This window comes from Cololabis saira, chromosome 6 (genome assembly GCF_033807715.1).
Source record: "Cololabis saira isolate AMF1-May2022 chromosome 6, fColSai1.1, whole genome shotgun sequence".
Taxonomy (NCBI): domain Eukaryota; kingdom Metazoa; phylum Chordata; class Actinopteri; order Beloniformes; family Belonidae; genus Cololabis; species Cololabis saira.
The window spans coordinates 22199786-22223636 of record NC_084592.1 but is presented as its reverse complement, the minus strand read 5'-3'; the positions used below and the strand labels follow the sequence as shown (position 1 = coordinate 22223636).

The window sequence follows — 23851 nt, the reverse complement described above, 5'->3', positions numbered from 1 at the left end:
CTGTCTTTACTCTGTACGGAGCCTTGGTTGAGGCAGAGAAACACCCAGTTTAAGGTCGTTCTGCTGGATTTTACATCATCGAGACCACCACAGTACTTACACTTTGCTGGATTCAGTTACTTCTTAGATTGGAAATAATAACAAAAAAAGTTTTTTTTCCCCTTTTCACGAATCCCAAATGTGCTTTTATATGATTAAATATGTGCTATTCTATTTTCCAGTTCATTTAATTCAGGCATGAGGAGTCTTGTTTTTGTGTTTTTTGATTGGAACTTTTCATTATATATATATATATATATATATATATATATATATATATATATATATATATATAAAACCATCAAAATAGATAATATAATCCCTTTTTTAAAAAGTGGTCCTTGTCAATAATCTAAAATGCGTGACTGGCTCTTTAACATTCTATAAATGAAGCTGTGAATCAAAAGCTAAGTTGTACACTAGAAACTTTAAAAGTTACAGGAAATTATTGTTCTCTTGTCATTAACCCGATCTTGCTTGATGTTATATGTCAGGCTTAACAGGTTTGAACTTCCTGTATTTGTGGTGAGAACTGGTAATATTACCAGTTCGTATTATCATTTAATAAGTCGTATTATGATAAAGAATTATCAATTTAGTTTTTTTTCCCAATCTGCATAGAATTACATAATAGTTTCTTATAGTTAAACATTGATGAGAATAAGGACAACAACAGATGCAAAAAAACACCATAGTTCTACTGTTTTTTAAATTGAGTCAATATTTTCTGTTGATATATTTTCTCCAACTTAAGATCATCATGTAACTATGGACTTCAGAATTTTACTAAATACATGTATATTAAAGATGAATGGCTTATAATTGACTCCTGGGGGACTTTAAAAGGCAGTTAAATTTGACACTATGACAGCTCAATCAGTAAATAGTCAACTTTTGTATTCATGGGTTTTATTTAAACTGTTGGTGGTGACTGCGCTACTGTAAGTAGCCACTCTGATTTCTTGAGTTCAATGGTCAATGCTCGATGTTTACGCTGCATTTTGTCACTGGTATCCTCATTTTGTTTTTACAGCATCCACCCCGGAAGGATGAGTCAGAAAAAGAAGAATAAAGCTCGGTGAGTTGTCATTCCCCCTACTCGCCTTTAGAGGGCGCTGAAGAAGCACCAACTGATTCAGAACCACACCTGACAAACCTTTGAACTAAATGCTTGACATGTTTTTACTTCTCAAAGCAGTTTAGACACCACACCTTTTGAGAAAAGAACATCCTCATAGTTGACTAATTGTTTTACATCATAAATCCAAATCAAATTTCACATAGCTTTGTTGTTGTATATGCACATGCTTTTTAGTCATTACTTTATCACCAAATTGTCCAAATAATCAATGAAAGGGGTGTAGTAAAAGAAATATAAAACTATTGGACAGTTTTCTACTTGCTTCCTCTGACGATCGACTCCAACTACTGCATTCATTAGTTAATCTTAAACCATGACCACCAAAATAAATGTCAGTGCTAAAATTTGAGACCACAGTCGGTTAAATGTTCTTTATTTTGCTATGAAATATGATATAGTGATGTTGACAACAAAAAAGACACAGTAAAGATCCACTAGTCGGGGTTATGGGTAGTTTTTAGGGGCCGATCTTTGACACCTGTCTCCATCACCAGAAAAGGCCCTGTAAAAGTAGCCTACGGGAACCTTTACAGGGCGGAAAATCTTCCTGTAGTAGGAAAGGTAGTCAAATCAGCTTAAAGGTATTGTGACATGAAAAACACATTTTTCTTGATTTTTTGTGTTTTGTTGGGTGTCTTGACATCAATTACACCCAAAAAACAACGAACTTTTAACATTCAGTGTATTGTGTGCTTTCTGGGATTTTCCGCATAACTGTGCAAAAACGGCGCATCTGGTTTGGTGGCGGGCCGTTACGTATAGACCCGCTAAATCACCGCCCCCTCCACCCAGCTCCCTGTCTCCTCTCCTCTCCAGCGCACCATAAAGGATGATTTATGGTTCCGTGTTACACCGACGCAGAGCCTACGGCGTAGGGTTACGCAGCGACGCGCACCGTACGCTGAACCCTACGGCGTAGGCTCTGCGTCGATTTAACGCGGAACCATAAATCAGGCTTAACACGGAGCTGTTTAGAGCCTCTTTTGTTCTAATCCCCGGAGGAGAACTGCTAAGAAGACCCGCGGCCACTGACTGCACTTAAGATAAGGGGACACTGCTGCTTGCATGCCTTTATTTTTATGATTGTTTGCTGTGGTTCGCCCTGCTGCTTTTCCGTGCTTCGCCTGTCGCTCCCGGCTTAACTCTCCAACGCCGCTGTGAGCGTATGGTTGGGTTGGAGGAGGTTTGGAGGAGGAGCGGAGCAATGATTGACAGGAAAGGGGGAAAAGGAAGCATTTTTCACGGTGCAAAAAAACACCGTCATAAAAAGCCAGGAATGGAGTACTAGAGTGAAGTTTTTCTTGTTACACTCTTTTAGACACATTTGAGGGATGTTGGCCAAGACTTTTAGTAGTGTTAAAAGCATGTTAAAAAGGATGTCACAATACCTTTAAAGGAACTGTCATGATTTTTGTATTCATGTCATGTTTTTTCAGTTTTGGTATTTTAGGTTCCTGTTTTATTTTGTAACCCCATGTCCTTGTGTTTAAGATTTGTCTTGACTTCCCTTCCCATCTGCCGTCATCGCTTCCACCTGTTTCGTCAAGCATTTTGTGTACATCTTGTCTTGTCTTTCTCTTGCTTCCGGCTGGTCCGTCCTGTCACGGTGAGGGGGGCGTAGGACCCAGATGCAGGAGAGACGCAGAGGCAGGAGTTCCAGAAAAGTGACTTTTATAACTTAACGCGCTGCTGAACACAAGAGCATAAACTTGACAAAAATACAAAAACCTGAGCTGAAACATGGAGGGTGGAAACAGTGCGGACCAGCAAGGAGCAACGGAAAGACAAGACAAGATATACACAAAAGGCTTGACAAAAAAACCATGACAGGAAGTACCTCGTGGGGGGTCTCTGCTGATTGGGTACTCTAAACTATGTTCATGAAAAGATATGTGAACACAACTTATTTGAACCATTTGTACCAGAAACATTTTGCTACAAGTACATTTGATCAAGATTGAAAGAAAAGCGATAGATGGACCAATGAGGAGTTTCACACCTAAAAGGTCCAGCATGCTTTTTTCAATCCCTACCACTGCAGTGTATCTTAGTAGTAGCAGTAGACCTTGTGTTGCTTAAGAACTAATATGTCAAAGTCATTTTTTTAAAAGTATTGTCTAGTTAAGAATGAACTGAAAATTTACTTTTATATCACAAATCAACTTGCAGTTGGCAAACGAATCAAATCGGCATGCAGCATTTTGAGATGACCCTTGCTGCAGTTGAGGGATGTGTTTCCCTCTACTGTCTCCTTGCACATTCTCAGGAAACAATAGAAGTGAAGATTCAAAGCAAGTTGTTGGTTTCTATAGCCAGGCTGCTTTTAAATAATTTACATTAGAAGATATTATATAATATTATCATTATAATTTATTTATTATAAATGGATAATAATACATTAATAACTGGATTTAACCGGAATGTAAGTGGTTCTGTGATGAACTGGTTAACTGTCCGGACTGAACCCGACCTTTCACCCCATGACAGTGTGGTAGGCTCCAGTAAATCACCTCGACCCTAAATAGGTGGAAGCAGGTGTCCATCATTGGAGGAAACTAACATGAAATACTTTCCGCAGCTACAGATGCAACCAAGATGTTACTTCCATGTCTGCTCTATTTCACTCCTTCTAACTTAACAATTTAAAGAGGCCAGACCATAATGACTTCAGAGGTACTGCAGGGCATTTTAAACCATTCAGTCTATTTCCCGTACAGCTGCAAAATACTTTCACTAGGATATCCTTTTCTCCTTTCCACTAAAATTTCACCTTTTTGAATTTATGGTTTTTCTTTGTACATCAGAGGTTCTTGAAAGTAAGAGCTATATATTGTGGTGTCACCTTGATTTGAACTGATTCACCCCCTGCCTTTCAAGATGCAAATGAAGTTCTGGTTGGATTTGAAAATATCCCTGCTCCTTCCCAAAATCATTCACTTTCAGATGTAGTTTCTTGACTCCTTGATCTTGGTGCTTTTCTCAGGACGGCCTTCGGAGCCACGGCCCCACCTTTTCTCGACTACCTGAAGGACATTCTCCGTCGATATCCGGATGGTGGACAAATTTTGAAGGTTGGTGTATTACTCAAATTTTGATTATCCCGGTTCATGAGTGTAGAACTTTGTTAATTGTTCTCTTGTTGTGATAAGTGCTGTTAATAGAGGTTTTATTTGTCACCAGGAACTCATTCAGAATGCAGATGATGCTCAAGCCACAAAGGTGGTTTTCATCCACGATGAGAGGAGCTACGGGACTGACAGCCTTTGGACGGATGAACTGAGAAAATACCAGGGTAAATAGAATGATTAGAGAATTAAAACACTGTCATTTCTTGTTTTTTTCTTATATACAGTGAGTTGAACAGTGGTAATTGGTCTCTAAAATGCAAGAAAGAAAAAAAAAAATCATACATTTTTATATCAGTCAAACCATTGTTTTTTTTATTGTATTTAAAAATATATATAAATTGATGTTTAATGCTGGAAAAAAAACTGGAGAGGAAAAAATTATCTTCCTCCTGGAATGAGTGTTGGATTTGTCCAACTATCAAGCCCCCCTATGCATCATTAACCGCACTACAGTCACGTGGGCCCAGGGGACCTCGGACGACTGTTGCCCGCAAACAGAATCCACCCAAAAAGATTAAACTATCAAACACACAGCAGAAGTCTCTGTGTGAAGTGTGCGTGTTCTTGCATGTGTTTTCTCCAGGTACTCTGGCTTCCAGTTCCTCCCAAATTCCAAATACAAATATGTTTGATGATTCTAAATTGCATGTTCATATGTTGCCCTGTGACTGGCGACTTGTCCAGGGTGTACCCTTGGCTTTTGCCTGTAATAAGCTGGGATAGGCTCCAGCAGACCCCTGTAACTCTGTATAGAATTAAGCAGGTATAGAAAATTATACCATTAGCATGCCCAGTTCCCAAATGATTAAAGACCGCTTATGTAAATTGATAAATATGAATCTGTACCAACTTACTCAACTGTGTTATCAAATTAGATTTGTTAAGAATCGTTTTCATGTCAGAAATTATCAGCATTCTTCTGGTTACCTACCTTAATTTAGCATGCATCAGCTTCTGTGTGCCAACACAAGACTAATATCACGATAATATTGTAAAATTGTTTGGCCGTTCGTTTACACGAAAACGGAGCTCAAAGTCACCAAAAACGATCATTTCTGAAAACTCCGGCCAAAGTGGAGATATGGTGCGCGCCGCGTACCCTACGCCGTAAGCTCTGCGTTAGTGTAATGCGGAACCATAAATAAGCCTTAACTGGAAGTTACACGTGTCATTTGTTGATGTTTTTTCCAGAATTCTGATTGGCTGGCATGACGTTAACAGCGTTTTTATGCGGATTCGTGTAAACGAAGAGATTTTGAAAACGATCTCGTGTAAACGATGGAATTTTTCAAAACGTAGAGGGGGAAATAGCCGTTTTTGTAAATACCCGGCTATGTGTAAACGGGGCCTGAGAGACCATGCTGCCACGTCTTGTTTACAACTTAATTGCAGTTTTATTTTACTGAATGCAAGCTTGGAGTACAAAAGAAACTGTTTAAATAAATGCATCACAACACATGGATGCCTCAATCATTTTTATTTTTCACTTCTTCTTTTGCAAAGGCCCTGCTCTGTACGTCTACAACAATGCAGATTTTACTGATGAAGACTGGGACAGAATTCAGAAGGCAGGACGAAGCGGCAAGCTCAAAGACCCAAACAAAATTGGCAGGTTTGGAATCGGCTTCAACTCTGTCTACCACATCACAGGTGAATATTGAATGATTTTTTGCGATATATATATATATACACGGTACAGACCAAAAGTTTGGACACACTTCCCCATTTGTTTGAATGAGAAGGTGTGTCCAAACTTTTGGTCTGTACTGTGTGTGTGTGTGTGTGTGTGTGTGTGTGTGTGTGTGTGTGTGTGTGTGTGTGTGTGTGTGTGTATAAATAAATATATGTATATGTATAGCCATATGTATATATGTATTTTGTCTTATAGATGTTTTTTTTGTCACTGTACATAGTTTAAAATTTGGAAGAAAAAAAAGGCAGTTATCAAAGGATAAAGTTGGCATAGCTAGCAGTCTGAAGTTGTATTAATTTAAATGCAAAAAATAGTCTGAGTTGAAGATATATATTTTAGATTTGATAATATATGAGGATAATAACCATCTTGCTTTATTTTTCCCACAGATGTGCCCAGTATATTTAGCTCAGGGCACCTTGGCTTGATGGATCCCCAAGAAAACATATTTGGAGAAAGAAATGGAGGGTTTAGGTGGTATCTGGATGACGATGAACACCAAGAAGCTCTGATGACAATGCGTGATCAGTTCCAACCCTTCAGAGATATGGTTTCACTCGTAGGTGGAGAAACATGGACCAAAGTCATAAAAGAAGATCAGTACTTTGCTGGGACGATTTTCAGATTCCCCTTACGCAATGAGGCATCAGAGATTTCAGACAATCTGTACACTTCGAATAAGGTGGTTGAGCTTTTTGATAGCTTCATTGCAGATGCAGACTTAAACCTCCTCTTCTTGAAAAACGTGAGCTCTGTGTCCGTGATACATGTGAGTGCTGATGGGACCATCAACACCAGACTTGAAGTGAAATCTTCCGTCCCCAAGGATGTTCTGAAGTCAGAAGATGCGTCAGCCATCGAGAGTTTGACAAGATTCAAACAGATAACTCTCAGATCAGAAGAAATCAAAGAAACAAGCTGGCTCTTGACAACGTGTACCCTGAAGGAGGGAAACGTTAACGATCTGGACGTCCTCGCCAAAAAGCTGAGCTTTTTACCCAGAGTTGACTTAGCGTTCTCCAGTAGTGACAGGAGAGACTGTGACAAGGGCAGACTGAGCTGCTTTCTCCCTCTGCCAAACAACGACTCCAACAAGACCGGCCTCCCAGTTTACGCCAACGCCTGCTTTGGCCTCACAGACAACAGGAGGCATATCAAGTGGCAAGAGGAAGACCAGAAGCATGACGAGCATGCTCTGTGGAATGAACTGCTGGTGAAGGAAGTGCTCCCGCAAGCATACGTGACGATCATTCAAGACACCGTCAAACTTGCTCAAAAATCCTTGCTCCCCGTCTCCTCCGTGTATAATCTGTGGCCTGACGTCTCCCAGATGCAACACAAAGACAAGTGGCTTGATGTCGCTCGGGATGTTTTTAACCACTTATTCAGTCAGAATGTGGCCGTCCTTTCTCTCGCTGAAGATGAAAGAAAGTTTATCCCTCTGTCAGAAGCCGTGCTGCCCTGTAATGGCCCAATGAGTGCTACCACACTGAGTGCCATTAAAAGGGCTCTGGTCTCACGTGGAGAAAATCTCGTCACTCTACCAGCAAGTGTTGCGAGGGCTATAGAGGCCTATCCACACACTACTCCAAAACGTGTGACCCCATCCTTCCTCAGGGAGGTTTTCCGCAGGACTGGCATGCACAGCATCGGCAGGAATGACAAACTCTGTCTTTTAGAGTACATACTGAATGATGAAAAGTACAGGGAAGTTGAGGGTCTGCAGCTGGTTCCACTCAGCGATGGCTCCTTCAGATTTTTCACAAAGAGAGAGGAGGACACCGCTTTAATCGACAGCGAAGAATTTCCAAGGTATGTTTATTTTTCTGTTGTTTCTGTTACATGAATGATGTGTTTTTTCACGATAACTTAATCTGAGCAAACAAATGTGTACTTTGTGCTCACATTCAACTCTATCTGCAAATGCGCTTAAAGGAACATTTATTATTAGATGGTAGAGAGTGATGTTAGGGAATAAAACAACATGATCTGAAGCAGTTTTAAGGAATATGTGCAGATATGATGCTGGTAATGATGCCTATTTTGTTTTAAGTAAGTATCGGCACACGTCTATGGAGGAGAGACCGTGAACGTTTTGTTTTTAACACAGAATACACTTTTCTTAGCTTAGAATGGGGGGGGATTGGAAAAAACATAATGCAGTATGTTCTTTTAAAATGTTTTTCTGTACTCAGAGAGCTCCGTCTCAGGATTTTGGCACAAACATTACGCCGCAGTTTTGGTAGGACAGCATGGTGATGTAGTGGTTAACCTGGTGCCTCTCTGCATGGAGGTTCTCACTATGAACCTCTGCTGGAGTGTGTCTGTGTGGAGTTGGCATGTTGTTTCTTTTTCTACCAAACCTGCTTTTCATGCATGAGAAAATTGATTCTCAACAAAATGCACAGCTAAAACACTTGTTAGTCATTGGCTCACGACATTCCTTCCATCATTGCTGCTTTGCGCAGGAGAATAGTTCCACGACAGAAACGTTTTTTAAGTGTATTGATTTTACATGCACTGCAAACGAACTGAGTTTACATACTTTTATCTTTATTGTTTGTGCAGAGAAACAATCTGCACAAAGGAATTTAACATCTTTTCCTGTGTTTTATAAAACTGCAGAATCTTGTTGCCGTACTGCAACCACCTCTTCATCTCAGATGATCTCAGTCCAACCTGCAGAGCCCACTTGAGGGAACTGGCAGGGCAAAGTAGGTGATCATATTTGAACACACGTATGGTAGGTAACTTGATGTGAAATTTATTAACTTATTTATTATTTTTTTTTTCAGAATTCTTCAAAGTCATCAACATTGATTCAGATGATGTGGCTGAATATACAAGAAGATATTTGCCGCAGGACTGGAAGCAGCCGGGGAAGACGGTCGTCACTTGGAGCATCAACAGCGGCCAACATCCGCCACTCGACTGGCTTCAGGAATTTTGGAAGTTTTTGAACAATCACTTCCAAGAGTTAAGTGGTTTCACTGAAATACCTCTGGTTCCCATCAGTCCTCTGTCTGCCAGTCAGCCTGCATTTCTGGCTAAACTGCAACGGAACACAACCCTCATTTTTCAGAAAAGCAAACAGAGCAGTTTACCAGAGCAAATGGCTGAGCTGTTGACCAAAGTCGGGGGTACAGTGGTGAGAGGGAATGAGTGGCTCAAGCACGGTGACCTTGACAGTTACGTGCTGAGCCCATCTCCAAATAGTGTCATGAAAGTCTTGCTGAATTTAGATTCCCAGCATCTGATCAAAACCCTAAAATCTGAGCCTCAGAGAACACGAGAAGAGCTTAAAGAGCATCTCTCCCACCTGAACCCTCTCTCGAGCCGAGAGAAAGATTTACTCTTGACACTGCCCTTGTTTCAGACCATGAAAGGATCCTGTGTCCCAGCTCATTCAAAAAAGGCAGTGCTTCTAACGGCCGGTCCAGCAGTCCCTGCAGAACTGCCTATGCCTGATTCAGTAATCCAGTGTGCTACTGAGGCTGATCGCAGACTGTTAAGTCTGCTCAAAGTTAATATCTTGGGCCCAGCTGATGCAGCCATGGTCCTTGTCGACTGTATGGAAAGAGAAACTTGCAGCAATGAGGAAATTGAGAAAACAATGACTTGGATTTTACAGAATGGCAACATCCTTTTCGCTCAAAATCCGTCCTTAAAATCCAGATGTAGGAACTTGAAATTCATTCAAATGAACGGGGAACTGAAAAAGCCTTCAAGCTTCCTTGATCCAAGAAATAAAACCTTTAAAGTCATCTTTGAGTCATGCTTTTTCCCCCCGCCTGTTTACACCGAAACAACACAGATGCTGGAAAGCCTGACAGATCTTGGACTGATAAAGAAAGAAGCTGATGTGACACCTGAGCATTTGTTGCATGCCACCACACAGATTGACAACCTGCGTGTGGACTCTAAAAATGAGGCTCTCAAAAGAGCTCAGGCAGTTTTGGGAATGCTGGATTCCAGTGATCTACTGTCAAAGTTTTCTGATAAGCAGCTTCATCAGCTTAAGGTGACCAAATGGGTTGGATGTGAACAACCTGGCAATGACAACAGAGAGCTCAGTGAAGAATCTGAGGGAAGCTGCTTCTACTGCCCAGATGAAATAAGACACACAATGTATAAAGACATTGTTGGGCATGTAATACCTCTGACAGGGAAGCTCAATGACAGAGTTAGCCGCAAGCTCGGTCTCAGCAGACCGCCCCCACCTGAGAAAGTCATTGAGAACTTGTTGGTTTTGACATCAAAAGCACAGGAGATGGCTGATCCTGATACAAATGTGGATTTCAAGACACAGCTGCATCAAATCTACAAACACATGCAGGAACACATGTCAACATTTGCACAGGCGATGAACAAGAACACACCTTGGCTGTGGGCCCACAAGCGGTTTGTTCCACCTCAAGAACTGGTTCTTTTCTACCCACACGATCTAGATCTGAGCTCTTACATTGGAAAGCTGCCAAATGAGTTTTTGCCATACAGGACGCTCCTCCAGAGGTTTGGGCTGAGAACATCCCTTTCCAATGAGGAAATTGTTGGCATTCTTCATCATATCCATGAAAGTATTGAAGCAAGGCAAGAGCCATTTGCAAGTCCTTCCGAGGTAAAAGCATCAATAGAGATTCTTAACTGGCTTTGGCGAGAGAAGAAGACAGTTCAGGGTGACGTACCAGTGCCGGTCATCACAGAAGGGGAACAATTCACCCTTAAACCTCGGTCAGAAGCACTCCTCTGTGATCTGAGCAAAGAGAGGCTGAAGGAATATCAATTCAGTACAGAAGAAATGTACGTGCTACATGAGGAAATCCCAATAGCAACAGCCGAGTGGCTGAAAATACGATTTCTCAGCAACTTCATTCTTGCTCCAGAGTTAGTGGGAATTGAACAATGTGGACAATCTGAACCAATAACCACAAGGATAAAAAATATCCTGAATGAGTATGATGAGCAAAGTGACATCTTCAAAGAGCTAATTCAGAATGCAGAGGATGCTGGAGCAGAGACCTGCAAATTCTTGGTGGATTTCAGAGCACACAAAGCTTCCCCTGAAAGTCTCATTGATCCTGACATGGCCCTTTGTCAGGGACCGTGTCTCTGGGCCTTCAACAATGAGCAGTTCACACCTGAGGACTGGGAAAACATCGTCAGAGTTGGGTCTGCCTCCAAGGAAAACAAAGTGGAAAAGATTGGAAAGTTCGGACTTGGATTCAATACTGTGTATCATGTAACAGATGTGCCCTCCATCCTCAGCGGTACCAGCCTTCTAATACTTGATCCAAATGTAACTCACCTTAAGAAGCACATCCACAGTAAAGGAAATCCTGGAATCAAGCTGAATCTCTCTCAAAAGAGGATTGTGAATTGCTTTCCTGGTCAGTTTGCACCATATGAGCACATTTTTGGCTGTAATTTCACCACAAAAAGTCCCCCGGAAGCCTACCCAGGCACTCTGATCAAGCTACCTTTCCGAACCCAAGAAGAGGCTATCAAGTCAGAAATAAGCACAAGGGTGTATCACAAGGATGCCATCATGGCATTACAGCACAACTTCGAAAAGAATTCAAAAACTCACCTGCTTTTTCTCAAGAACGTCAACACATTGTCCCTACAAAGCATCTCCAACAATGTTGCAACCCCACCCAGAGATGATGAAATGGAAACCATCTTAACCGTCTCCAAAACTGTCATGAGGGAAATGAGGACTGAAGATGAAAACACTGATTCAAAACAGCTTCATGCTGAGGAGTCATTGGTGAAACTTGACAGTAAATGCAGAAATATAATTAACAGCAACACTATCAACATTATCAAGGTAACCAGCCAACAGTCCGGTGAGACTGAAGACCTTCACTGGCTCCTCTACAACTGCTTTGGGACAGATCGGTCCCTGGAAATGGCCCTTCAAAAAGATAACCAAGCCAAGTTCTCTTTGCCCATTGGAGGGATTGCGTTGCCCTTGCAAAGGAGTCCAGAAACTGGAAAACTGTCCCCACTAAAAACGGATCTTGTTGGACAGGCGTTTTGCTTCCTTCCTCTTCCCATTCAGACAGGTCTTCCAGTAAATGTCAATGGCACATTTGCTATGATGAGCAACCGAAAAGCCCTTTGGGAAAGTGGAATGAAAGGTGATTGGAACAAAGCTCTTCTTCAGGGTCCAGTTGCAGCAGCATATGTCACTGCGCTTTTGGCATTAAAGAAAATGTGTGAGAACCAGGAACTGGAGTCTTACTCTTATCACACCTTTTGGCCCAACAGAGCGAACGTTGGCAATACTTTCAAGCCTTTGGTGGATGTGTTTTACTCTGCCATCGCTCAACACTCCACAGACCCAGAGCTCTTCAGTGATGGTGAAAAGTGGTGCTCGATGAGCAATGCCATATTTCTACAAGAGAGCATTCAAAAGGACAAAAAAATCAGTCCAATTGCAGCTCAGGTGTGCAAAACATACTTAAAAGAACCAAAGTGTGTTGTTCCTCTTCCATCGTGGTTGGCAAACAGCTTCAAACTAGCTGGCCTAAAAAATGTTTTACAAAGCAGGACATGGAGCTGGGCAAAGTTTTATGAAGAGATAGTGTTCAACAACCTTGCTACCATGGACGCCAAATGTAGAGATGCTCTTGTTCTACATGCTATTGACCTCAACATCAAAGACATTGACAAGCTTCTGGTCTCCCATCCTTGCATACCCACAACAGATGGACAGCTCCAGTATGTGAAGAAACTTGTCAGTCCATCATGCAGGATGGCATGTCTTTTTGAACCAGAAGAGGGCCGCTTGCTTGGAGGTACCAAAGATGACTTTTGCGCACCCAAAAGGATTCAGCGCTTGTTGGAACTTGGAATGGCACACGATAGCCTTACTCTGGAGGACATCACACAGAAAGCAAAGACAATGACCGACACCTGGAGAGTCAACAAAAAGAAAGCATGTGACCATCTGAAGTGCCTACTTGATCTTATGAAGAATCACATGGATGACGGAGACTCTCACCACTGGGAAACATTGAGGAGAACCCCCTTTCTCCCAGCATTTTCCCCCGGTGACCTAAAAATGACAGGGAATGTAACACTTCAGAAGCCCACCGCTGTTTTTAAGGACAAATTCGCCCTTCTGGTTAACATGGAACATCACGTGCTGGATCACAAAAGTCTGACAATACACAGCCATGATCCGATCCTAGATTTTTTGGGAGTTCAAAACAGTCCAGAGACAGAGACGGTGCTGCAGCAGCTGCAAGAAGCATACAGCCAATCACAATCAACCGACAAATCTATGCTTCACGAAATAGCATACGAGTGCTATAAGTTTCTAGATCAGTGGACTGGTCTTCATATGATTGCCACTGTAATTTCACAGAGGGCAAATTCCTTCCCGTTCATCCTAGTCCGTGATACATTTGTACCCATCAGCTGTGTTGCTGAAAAACATGATTTTGACGCAAAACCCTACCTCCATGTACTTCCGCCTGCCTTCACTGGTTTCAGAAATCTCTGGAAGACTGTGGGTGTTGAAGAAAGGTTTGCAACAAGTCAGTTTCTTACTGTGCTCCAGGAATTACACTCTCGATATGGAAACACGCCCCTGCCAGCAAATGAGCTATCAATTTGCTTGACAATTTTAGCCAAAGGGTTATTTGAGGCAAAAGAGAAAGTGCCAGAAATCTGTCCGATACCAAATTTTGAAGGGGTTTTACAACCTGCCACTGAGCTGCGTTACAATGACAGTCCGTGGATGCCAGTTCCTTCAGATGTCACGTTGTGTCACGAACACATCCCCCGCGTTATGGCTGAGCACTTCGGAATCATGACGACAAGGTATCATACTCTGGAAAATGTTACGTCTGACATTTCACCTTTCTCTTTTGAGTTTGCACAGCACGAAGAACTGACTGTTCGAATTAAAAATATAATTTCAGCTTACCCATCAAAGAAGGATATTCTGAAGGAGCTAATCCAAAATGCTGATGACGCTGAGGCAACAGAAATTCACTTTGTTTGGGATGAACGACATCATGGCAAAGAAAAAACATTTGGGGAGAAGTGGAACCCTCTGCAGGGTCCGGCCCTGTGTGTGTTCAACAACAAAGTGTTTTCTGAAGAGGACTTGAAAGGCATTCAACAGCTGGGAGAAGGAGGGAAGCAAAAATCCACTGGAAAAATAGGCAAATATGGAGTTGGATTCAACTCTGTTTACCACCTGACTGACTGTCCTTCCATTCTCACTGAAGATAAGTTGCTTTGCATTTTGGATCCCAACCAGAACTACATTGAAAACCACTCCGGCAGAGCTAAATCTGGCATTGGTTACGATCTAAATGACACTGTCAAGGAGATGTACAAGGATGTCTACCAATCTTTTCTTCCTGACGAATTCCCTCTGAAAAAGGGGACCATGTTCAGATTACCACTGAGGGCTCCAGGTGCGAAAAGTGAAATTTCACAGCAAGTAGTCACTGATTCAGACATGAATGAACTCTGCTCTGCCCTGTCTGGTGATCCTGAAGGACTAATTCTGTTCCTGAAAAACATCTGCAAAATCAAAGTTCGTAAAATCGACCGTTCAGGAAAAATTCAAACCATCTTTGAGGTGGAAAAGAGACTGTCACAAAGAAGCATGCAAACAAAGGACGCATTTGAAGAACATCTACAAAATGCACTACAGCGTCAGACACAAATAACCCCACTCAAGGCTTTATATGATGCCACGGTTTCCACCTCGGATAAAAGAGAGAGTAAATGGATCATTGCAGAACAGTTTGGCTCATTCAAAGAGGCATCTGAATTACAACTATCAAGTAAAGTTCCACAGGGAGCAATTGCTGCACGTTTAAAGGCCCCACCATACCCAAGGAATACGGAGTTTGAAGGCGCAGCCTTTTGTTCACTTCCCTTACCTGGGACAACTGGACTGCCAGTGCATATCAGTGGAAACTTTGAGGTAGATTCTGCCAGGAAAAACCTTTGGAAGGAAGATGGCCAAAGCCAGAAATCAAACTGGAACAAAGCTTTGAAACAGGACATCATTGCTCCACTGTATGCAGATCTCTTGCACTGCATCCGCTGTAGAATCCGATCCAAAAAGGGCTCTCTTGAAAGCATTGAATTACACTTAAGTACCTCGTACTTGTGTTTTTGGCCATTTACGTCTGAGGTTGATAAGCAGTGGCATGAAATGATACTGGAAGTCTACAGGTCAATTAAAGACAAAGGCCTCAACCTGATCCCAGTACTAAGGAGCTCAACGCGCAAAATCGCAAGTCGGGAATTTAAAGAATACTCTTTAGACTGGTGCAACCTCAGCGAAACAGAGACAACAAAGGTACCTTACCTTACAGACCCAACAAGTGACAGGATTATCCTGATTTTGGAAGATCTTGGGATGAACCTGGTTCCTTTTTCCACAGAGATGATAAAGATTCAGAGCGATTTCAAATCTGCTGGTGTTGAATTGAAAATTGTCAGTCCTGGTGCCATACGGGCTTTCCTCCAATCAAAACCTCTCAATGATCCGGCCCGGACAGAGGCAGATTTGCCCTTGCCAATAACTGCCACTTTGATCAAAGACCAAGCAAGATGTTCAAAGCTCCTGACATTTTGTTTGAAGGATCCCAACTTGAAAGAGCTCACCGAACAGAACCCCAATGTGCTCAACGGACTCCCCCTCCTGCTCACAAGTGATAAAGTTTTGAGAGTGTTTAACTCTGAATCTCCAAAGTTCATATCAAGATATGACAGTCTTTTTTTTGACTATGCAAGCCACTTTGCAGATCACAACACCAACAAAGATCATGCGGCTCTTCTAAAAACTGCTAATCTTGTCAAAGACCTAACAATGCCTCTTGCAGCTGAGTTTTTGAAACCATTAGTTCAAAAACGTCTTCAAAGCTGTGGAGTTGACCCAGTCAGTGGTCTTCATGTCCCTAATGACACAATGCTGAAATGGTTGACTTCCCTTTGGCGATTCATAATGAGTGAGATTAAAATGCAATTTTCTCATGATGACCATGTTCACCATAATCCCACGTTGAGTGATGTCAGGAAGCTCTTAGGTGACTGCTGCATCGTGCCTGTTGTGTGTCCAGCATTAAACAACAAGCATCTCCTGCAAACAATGAAAGGTATGTCAAGTGTGATTCCCTACACTTCAGAAAGAGAAATATCAAGCATCCTCTTCAAGCTTGGTTTCATGAAGCTTGACACTGTTTTCTTTTCTAAAGTACACCAACAGGCAAATTTACCTTTACATCCCGAGCTCATAGATGTGAATGACAAAACCTCAGTATTGGACCAGGTCTACAACATCAGCCACTCAAAGTTCTCTCAACTTTCAAATGAAGACCTGAAAGTGTTTCAGACCTTCCTGCAGTCTGGACTATCCATGTCAAAAGACAAACAAGAATACACGAGGAAGCTTAAATCCTTGCCATTGTTTGAAACCACGCTCGGTGATCGAGTGAGGATTGATGGATCTAAGGAGGTTTTTGTCCTCAACAGCATGTACTCTGGCACATTTCCCGATTTGTTCACTCTGCCCACAAGCAACAGCATTTTTCTCAAATACAGCCTAGAGAACCTGAGTCTGTCAGAAATGCTGAAGATACCAGTCCTGGATGATTTGGAGTATTTCATGAAGTTCATTCTGCCCAATGTACACAGATTTACTGAGAAGCAAACTCTCCTCTGCCTGAAGCTGTTGCTGACATTATGTCGTCATTTGAATTATTCTAACTACAAGAATGAAATCATCTCTTCAATGAAGACAGTGAAACTGATTCACAGTTGTCAAGGGAAACTGGAACCTGCTTCGTACTACTTTGATGCTACTGTCGAGCTTTATAAGAAAATGGCACCTAAAGAAAGATTTGTGCCTCAGAAAGTTTGGACTGACTTGTGTGATGGGGATGAAAAGAAAACCCCACAAGCGAGACAGCTCATCAGAGAGCTTGGAATGAAGCATGAAGTGTCAAACGATGAGGTCATCAACTTTGCTTTCCAGTTAGAAACAGAAGCAAAAGGAAACAGCAACCTCAAAGAACTGAAGGAAAAATCAAAGTTACTTTTCAGAGTTGCTTTGAACAAAGTGAACTATGACGAAGACGGAGGAGAGAAATTGCTGAAGACCATAGCTGACATCAAGTTCATTTTTCCAGAGAAGATTAGAGAAGAACTTTGCAACTATCATCAACCATTTGCTGCAGGGAGAATTACTGTTAAGATCAGAGGATCTTTGATAAGTAGCAATTGTAATCATCAAGATCTGATTTGGTCCTCAATGCCAGTTATAGAGCTACCATGTTATCTTTCACAGAAAACCCGAAACATGATGGAAAATATAGGTGTTCATGACCAACCACCTGAAGACTGCGTTACCAGCAACATAAGAAACATCTGTCAGTCTCCATGTACAACCGAGGCGCTGATCAAAACTCGTGCTGAAGTGTTCTGTAGCTCGTACGCCCACCTGCAAAGACAGGGCTTTAACGCACAGCCACTGGCTGGTCTTCCTTTGGTGTTGGTGGAAAACGACACACAACTGGTGAAAGCTGATCATGTGTGTCTCTCACTCAATCACGACCTGGATTTCAGACCTTACTTGTACCAAATCCCCTCAAAGGATGCCGTGTACAAAGCATTCTTCAAGAATGTTGGCATTACAGACGAGGCTACTGCACGGCAGTATTGTAGTGTCCTGGAGGCGGTTTATGACGATTCTTTGGACAAATCGCAACAAAACAGAAACCAGCTCAAGACTGTAAAACGAGCTGTTGAGCAGTTGTTTCACTTACTCAAAAATCAAGGAAACAAAGTCCTCACTGGTGACATTAAGACGTTGCATCTTCCTGCAGTGGATGGAAAGTTGTACCCATCATGCTCACTCTACTACAATGACACAGTTTTTGAGACTAAAAGGTTGGAAGAAGCTCTGGGGAATGACTTCCTGTTGTTGGAGAAACTCAGCAACTGTCATTTGGACAGCGACGTCTACGAGCAGCATCGGCTGGTGCAGCTTCTGCCGGAGAAGTTTCGGCCTAAGATGCTGTCTCAGATCACTCACGAGAAACTGGTGGATTCAGTCATGCAGCGCTGCGAGCTTTTGACGGGTTGTGACTTCAGCGGCTGGTTTGAGAGACATCTCTCCTCCAAAGAGTTTCGACGTGGTCTGATTTGCCTTCTGAGACACCAGTCTGAGGGCAAAATAACACAAGAAGAAGCTTCTAAGATGTGTGACAAGACTTTTGGCAGCATTCAGATTGTGTGTTGCGACACCCTGGAAACAATGCTGTGGCTGGACGAGCAGCCACTTGAAAAAACGATCAGAGAAACAGATGTTTTTGTCAAGCGAGAGCAACAAGGCTGCACCTTTTACCTAAGACACAACGATGACATGTCTCCCAAAGTGATACATGGGGTTAATATGAAATTGACAAAGGAGATCAATGCTCTTTTAGGAAACAACTTGACATCAACTTACTTCCCAGTGCTCGGACAACTTCTCATGTGCGACGATTTGCAAGATGTTCAAAAAACTCTGGCCGACTTTGAGGTCCGTGATAGTGGCAGTAGTGAAAACCTTGTTTTTAGTCCACCAGCCACTGGGACAGATATTCCAGAAGAATGGCATGATTCATTAGACATGAACTTCCTCAACAACTTTGAAGAGGGGGAATATGTGGGCTATAACATCAACAACAAGTACGTCCTTGCAGTTATTGTTGAAATCCTCCCAGGCCCCAAAGGACGATATTCCAACAGATACAAGATTGACATTGGAGAGGATGAACCGATTGAAGTCAGTCATCTCGACCTGTACCAGTTTAAACGAGAAAGGAAGGTTAAACCAGAAGGGAACACATCTTGCATGGAGCTGGAGCTGGTGGTAGGAGCAACGCCACGCTCAACCCAGCCAACAAAAAATCCATTACCAACCACTTTAGATGAAGCTAAAAGGGAAATTGACAGATGTCTGGCTGAGATCTGGAATTTTTCTTTGGAGGAGAGGCAGAAGGGCATAAAGCGACTGTACCTGCGATGGCATCCTGACAAAAATCCCGACTGCGAGTCGCTCGCCACTGAGGCATTCAAATATCTGAAGAATCGAGTTGAAGAGCTCACCAATGGCAAAGTAAGAACTTCAGGCCCATCCTCTTCAAGTGGAAGCTCAAATTACAGAGACTTCTATGAACAGTGGAACTGGGAGGCCAGGTCTCACAGAAGTGGACGAGAAAGATTCTTTAGGGGCCACAGTTCATATAATTCCCATTCCTACAACTACCATTCCTACAACTTTGGGAGCCACAACGCAAACGTTCCAAGGCCGAACAAAGAGGAGGCCCAGCGCTGGTTTCGCCAAGCTCGCTGCGACCTTGACGCAGCTCAAAAAGACACCGATGGCGGAAGCACAGAGTGGTGTCTGTTTAAAGTCCATCAAGCAGTGGAAAAAGCTCTTACTGCAGCAGAATATAGGAGAAATGGTCGACAGCCCACCAGCAGCTCAATTACTGTCACAGCAGCCAAAGTTTCCAGCTATCACTCTCAACTGAAAGACCTGCCTCAGATTGTGGATGATCTGAGGGCACTGGGAGTGGACAGCAAAAAGACTCAATATCCCAACTGCCATCCACATCCACACATACCAAATGGACAGTTCAGGTTGGAGAATGCAAAGACTGCTCTGAAAAAGGCATCTGAGCTTCTCAGTAAAGTAGAAACATATGTTATGTAGATTTGCACGTTGTGAGTAACGTACTAAACTGCTGACAGAAAGACAATACAGGAAACAGACCAGTGCAAAGCAATTTCACAGTTGAACTCAGAAGACCTGCCGGAACTTCATGCAACATGTTTGTTGTCAAAAGGCAAATACCTTTACTGTTACACTGAATCATTAATATAAACCAAACAATGATCATTTAAAGCATGGAAGAATATTACTAATGACATGAATCCTGTACATATTTTAACAAAACACAATCACTTTAAAACTTTATCGATACATATGTTTTTGACTTCTCAGTACCTGTGTGATCACTTTTATAGTTTATACCTGTAAACGTGGATATTTCCATGCAAAATGCAACTTGCTTTTTAATAATAATGGAAATGTTTCACAATTGACTCACTGCCAAACATAAAGTCTTTGTGAAGTTCTGCCTTGATTTGTTAAAGTGATTGAATTGAAAGAATAATGTTTGTTTTGATGTTCTGAGCAGTTGTGCAGAAGACGCTGATTAAGATGACAGACACTGTATGGTTTTAATGTTTTTGATAAACAGTATGCTTTTTTTTTATTTGGTTCTAAAATCCACTTTTTTTTAGTACTTTAGTCAAGTAAAATGTTTTTTGATAGCTCATTGACTACTACTTGCTCAGTTAGATAATCTTTGTTTACAGTTATTTGAGAAAGGGCCAGTGATTGTTGCCACCATTATTTTAGGTTTGTGGAGATCTTACTTGAAAATTTAAAAATAAAACGAAATACTGTATGAAGATGTGTTTATTTGTACTTTTTATTTACTTGTGTGTTATTGAGCTTTCACGATGTGTGAGCAAAGTTTCTGTATCATGAAGTATATTTAGGACAGTTTCACCTTCTTATTATTTTTCTTCCCATTTTCACGTTCACCATGAGTGAAGACTTCCAGGATAGATATGTTGCTAAATTTGGACTAAAGTTAGACAAATAAAGAGCCAAATCAGAGCTCATCAACCAACTTGGACCAGGTCACGATTCAAAGATCTTGTCTGGATTACATAAGGAAATAAATTCTTTAAAACAGATTTTTCAATTTGTGAAACCTTTAGTCCACTTTTGAAAAAGAACAATGCTTAAAATTTTTTTTTTTTTAAAACTGAAAAAAAATAAGCCTGAAAATCTTATCAACTGGATTATTTCTGAAATCGTCCATCACTGCCCCAATTGCTCACTTTAGCATAATTGATTTGGATATATTGATCATTAGGTCTGAATGAGAAACACGTTTATTTCATTTATTTACTGCTAATCTTACTTGATCATTTAGCGATGTTTATTTAGTAAAGGCAAGCCAAAAGGAAGTGTCTTCCCAGGACAACAGGTTTGTTATAGAAATTTCACACGACATGCAGATGATGGTTTACTTACCCCCCCTTTAACTCTCACCATGTTGGCTGGGACTCACTTCTGTGCAACAAGGAAACAACCTTTTCCAAGGCTTCCGCATTGACCGATAATTCCCGAATAAGTGAATGCAATCAGGTATTACTGGGCAGCACGCTTGAGTGTTGAGTTGCAAATAAAGACAGACATTACCAGTCAAAATTACCTTTTTATTCATTATGAAATCATGTTATGAAAATAATGACAACTAACCATATATCAGACAAATTATCTTTCCGTACATCAACAACAAAAGTCTGCTCTGGAGGATGCAACAACTCAGCGGCTGCCAGAGTTAAACCGTCTCTTCATTGTGCTGGAGTGTGCTTCGTCTCACCCTGAAGTGGCCAGTTCCCCGCCGTCCGTTCACTCTGAAAACGTTTGCGGGGCTCTTCGTGTCGCCCACATGAGAATCCACTGCAACTTCTTCTTTTTTTTTTCAACGTAAAGGACAAGTTCACAGATATACCAGATGTAGTCCGTGTTTCAGGATTTCCTGTCGTCCCCTTGTCTATTAATAATTTACACAAAATCTATACATACTTACAGCAGGCTGGAGCCCGTCTCCGAAGAGATGTGCACACAGAAGTAAGAGAAGCAATGTACAAGGATGAGCATCTTTACAATTCAATGTAACAAACAAGGAGGGAGGTTAAGATGAGCATATTAGACACTTGCCTCATAAATGCAGCACATTATTTATCATCATCATAATTCAACTTTCACCCAACCTTGTGGCACTAGAAGTGAGGCAACAAAATCATACCTACAACAAATTCGTTCAGCTTTTTCCTATAACGAACACGTTCAGACATTAAAAAGAATGTCCATGAAGTGTGTTTGTAATGGCTGATGCTCGGATCAAGTATATTTATCTTTGCTTAAAACATGAAACACTTTGGGTGCGATAAGAGCAGGATTCTTCAAACGTAACCCTCTTCTGCATATTCTCACCCCAGTTCAACAGCCGATAAACAGAAACAGGCGTCTCAACAACACTTAAGGCTTCGTTTCGCTCGCCGGTGATAGGAAAGCAACGGTTATATTCCTCTCCATCCCTCAGCTTCAATCGATTGGCACTTACTGTATGCAGTCATTCAAAGCAACACCTTCCACATCAATCACACCGCATACCAGAGAAAACAATAACCGCATTACACATTTTAAATGTAATAGTACGCGACTGAGTCACCACAACAATATTTGGAAGCTACTGATGCTACCAACTAAATCACAACTGCTGGAATGAGCAAAAAAAACACAACTCAGTCTGCTGATCTTTTTACAACACTGATGTCTGCTTCTCTGTTTCTGCGTCGCGTGCTTTTAAACAGAACCTGAAAACAAAAGCTAGCCACGGCTTTAATGTGAGTACGTTTCATGGCACAAGTGCACGCTGAACATTCATCCATACAGAGGTTGACAAAATAAATTATGTTAATGGCACACTGTAATATCATACTATAACCACCCCTCTGTGCAGCTCTCTCGGGTCTCCTGGGTTTAAGGAATTTCGTCATACATCCAAGACATACTCTAGTAAAACAACAATGCCCTTTGAAACATTATTTGCTGAGGCATGAAATCACCGTTTCATTTTTCTCTCTGTGCCAAAACCAAATGGAACGCCTCCCTTTCTTTAAAAAGGAGGCCGCTGGCGCTGGCGTTGTCCTGCTGTCTCCTGCAGCGTGATAAGACACATGGGGGGGGTTGGGGGGTGACGAGAGAGGGGCCCTCACATGTTGTAAGCTACATATATGGGGTCTAGCTGGTCGGCCAGGAATCCGTCTCTGAGGTGCATGCGTTGCTTCTCCCCTCTGGAGTTGATGGGGATGACGCCAGGGTCCACCACCACCACCACCCCCACGATGAGGTAGTGCTCCTCCAGGACCACGTTGGTCACCAGGGCCACGAGGTCCAGGGCCTCCTGCTCCGAGCCCTCCAGCTCCACCACCACCACCAGGAGGTTGGTCCACGTGAACACGGCACTGGGTGGAGGGAGAGGAGGAGGCGTTTGATGTAAGGAAGAAAGATGGAGGGGAATTCAGGATTCATGCCACTCTGAGCACAAAATGATTTAAAACATTTATAAGAAATTGTGGTCATTTCTCACCATTCAGCTATGCTCTTGTGAGAGCGGATGACGGAGGTCTCGATATCGATGGGGTGATACCTCATCCCCCTCAGCTCCAGAGTCTCATCGACAGAGCCCACCACATAGAGGGCGTCGTGCCGCTCTGTAACGTACACACAAACACGTGAGGAATGGATTTTTGCTTCCCACGGTGAAGCAAATCAACAACAACAAAAAGCACTAGGTACCTCCGCAGGCATCGGTCAGCTCGGTGCGCCGCAAGAAGCCCAGATATCCGGTCCTTGCCCAGACGGTCTGAGTGTCCCCGAAGCTGAGCTTGGTGTTGAAGTGGTCGGCGTGCAGCGCCTCCTCCCCGTACACCGTGTAGTAGCCCGTGGCGTTGTGAGGACTGCTCACCCAGATCTGTCACACGGATGCAGTCATGTTTCAGAGAAAATACGCATTCTGATTAGTGCCGTCAAGGGATTAAAAAAAACGGACAGATTACGATCTGTAATTAATTATTTAATTAATTAATCTCTTTTTTTTTTAATCTCACCTAAAAATTGCTGAGAAAAGTCTTCAACTTGAGGTGTTTTCCTTTAAATTCATTACATTATTGTGG

At 42.2% G+C, this 23851-nt stretch overlaps 2 protein-coding genes across 10 annotated transcripts in view; one reads left to right on the top strand and one right to left on the bottom strand.

Moving 5' to 3' along the window:
• Positions 1-1088: 1088 nt before the first annotated feature.
• Positions 1089-20088, top strand: LOC133446015 (sacsin-like). The gene is made up of 7 exons (XM_061723688.1): positions 1089-1117; positions 4164-4251; positions 4361-4472; positions 5812-5958; positions 6391-7813; positions 8627-8715; positions 8797-20088. The coding sequence occupies exons 1-7, from the start codon at positions 1089-1091 to the stop codon at positions 19737-19739; spliced, it is 12831 nt and encodes a 4276-aa protein (XP_061579672.1). The 3' UTR covers positions 19740-20088.
• Positions 20089-21301: 1213 nt separating this feature from the next.
• The window catches only part of dip2a (disco-interacting protein 2 homolog A), a 91347-nt gene continuing 88797 nt past the window's right edge, over positions 21302-23851 (bottom strand). For all 9 annotated transcript variants that reach the window (XM_061723679.1, XM_061723680.1, XM_061723683.1 and 6 more), the window contains 3 exons: positions 23475-23649; positions 23266-23389; positions 21302-23140 (listed from right to left, as the gene is read on the bottom strand). In XM_061723679.1, the coding sequence (XP_061579663.1) occupies positions 22888-23140; positions 23266-23389; positions 23475-23649 (552 nt within the window). In that variant the 3' untranslated portion in view covers positions 21302-22887. The remainder of the gene's footprint in view (positions 23141-23265; positions 23390-23474; positions 23650-23851) is intronic.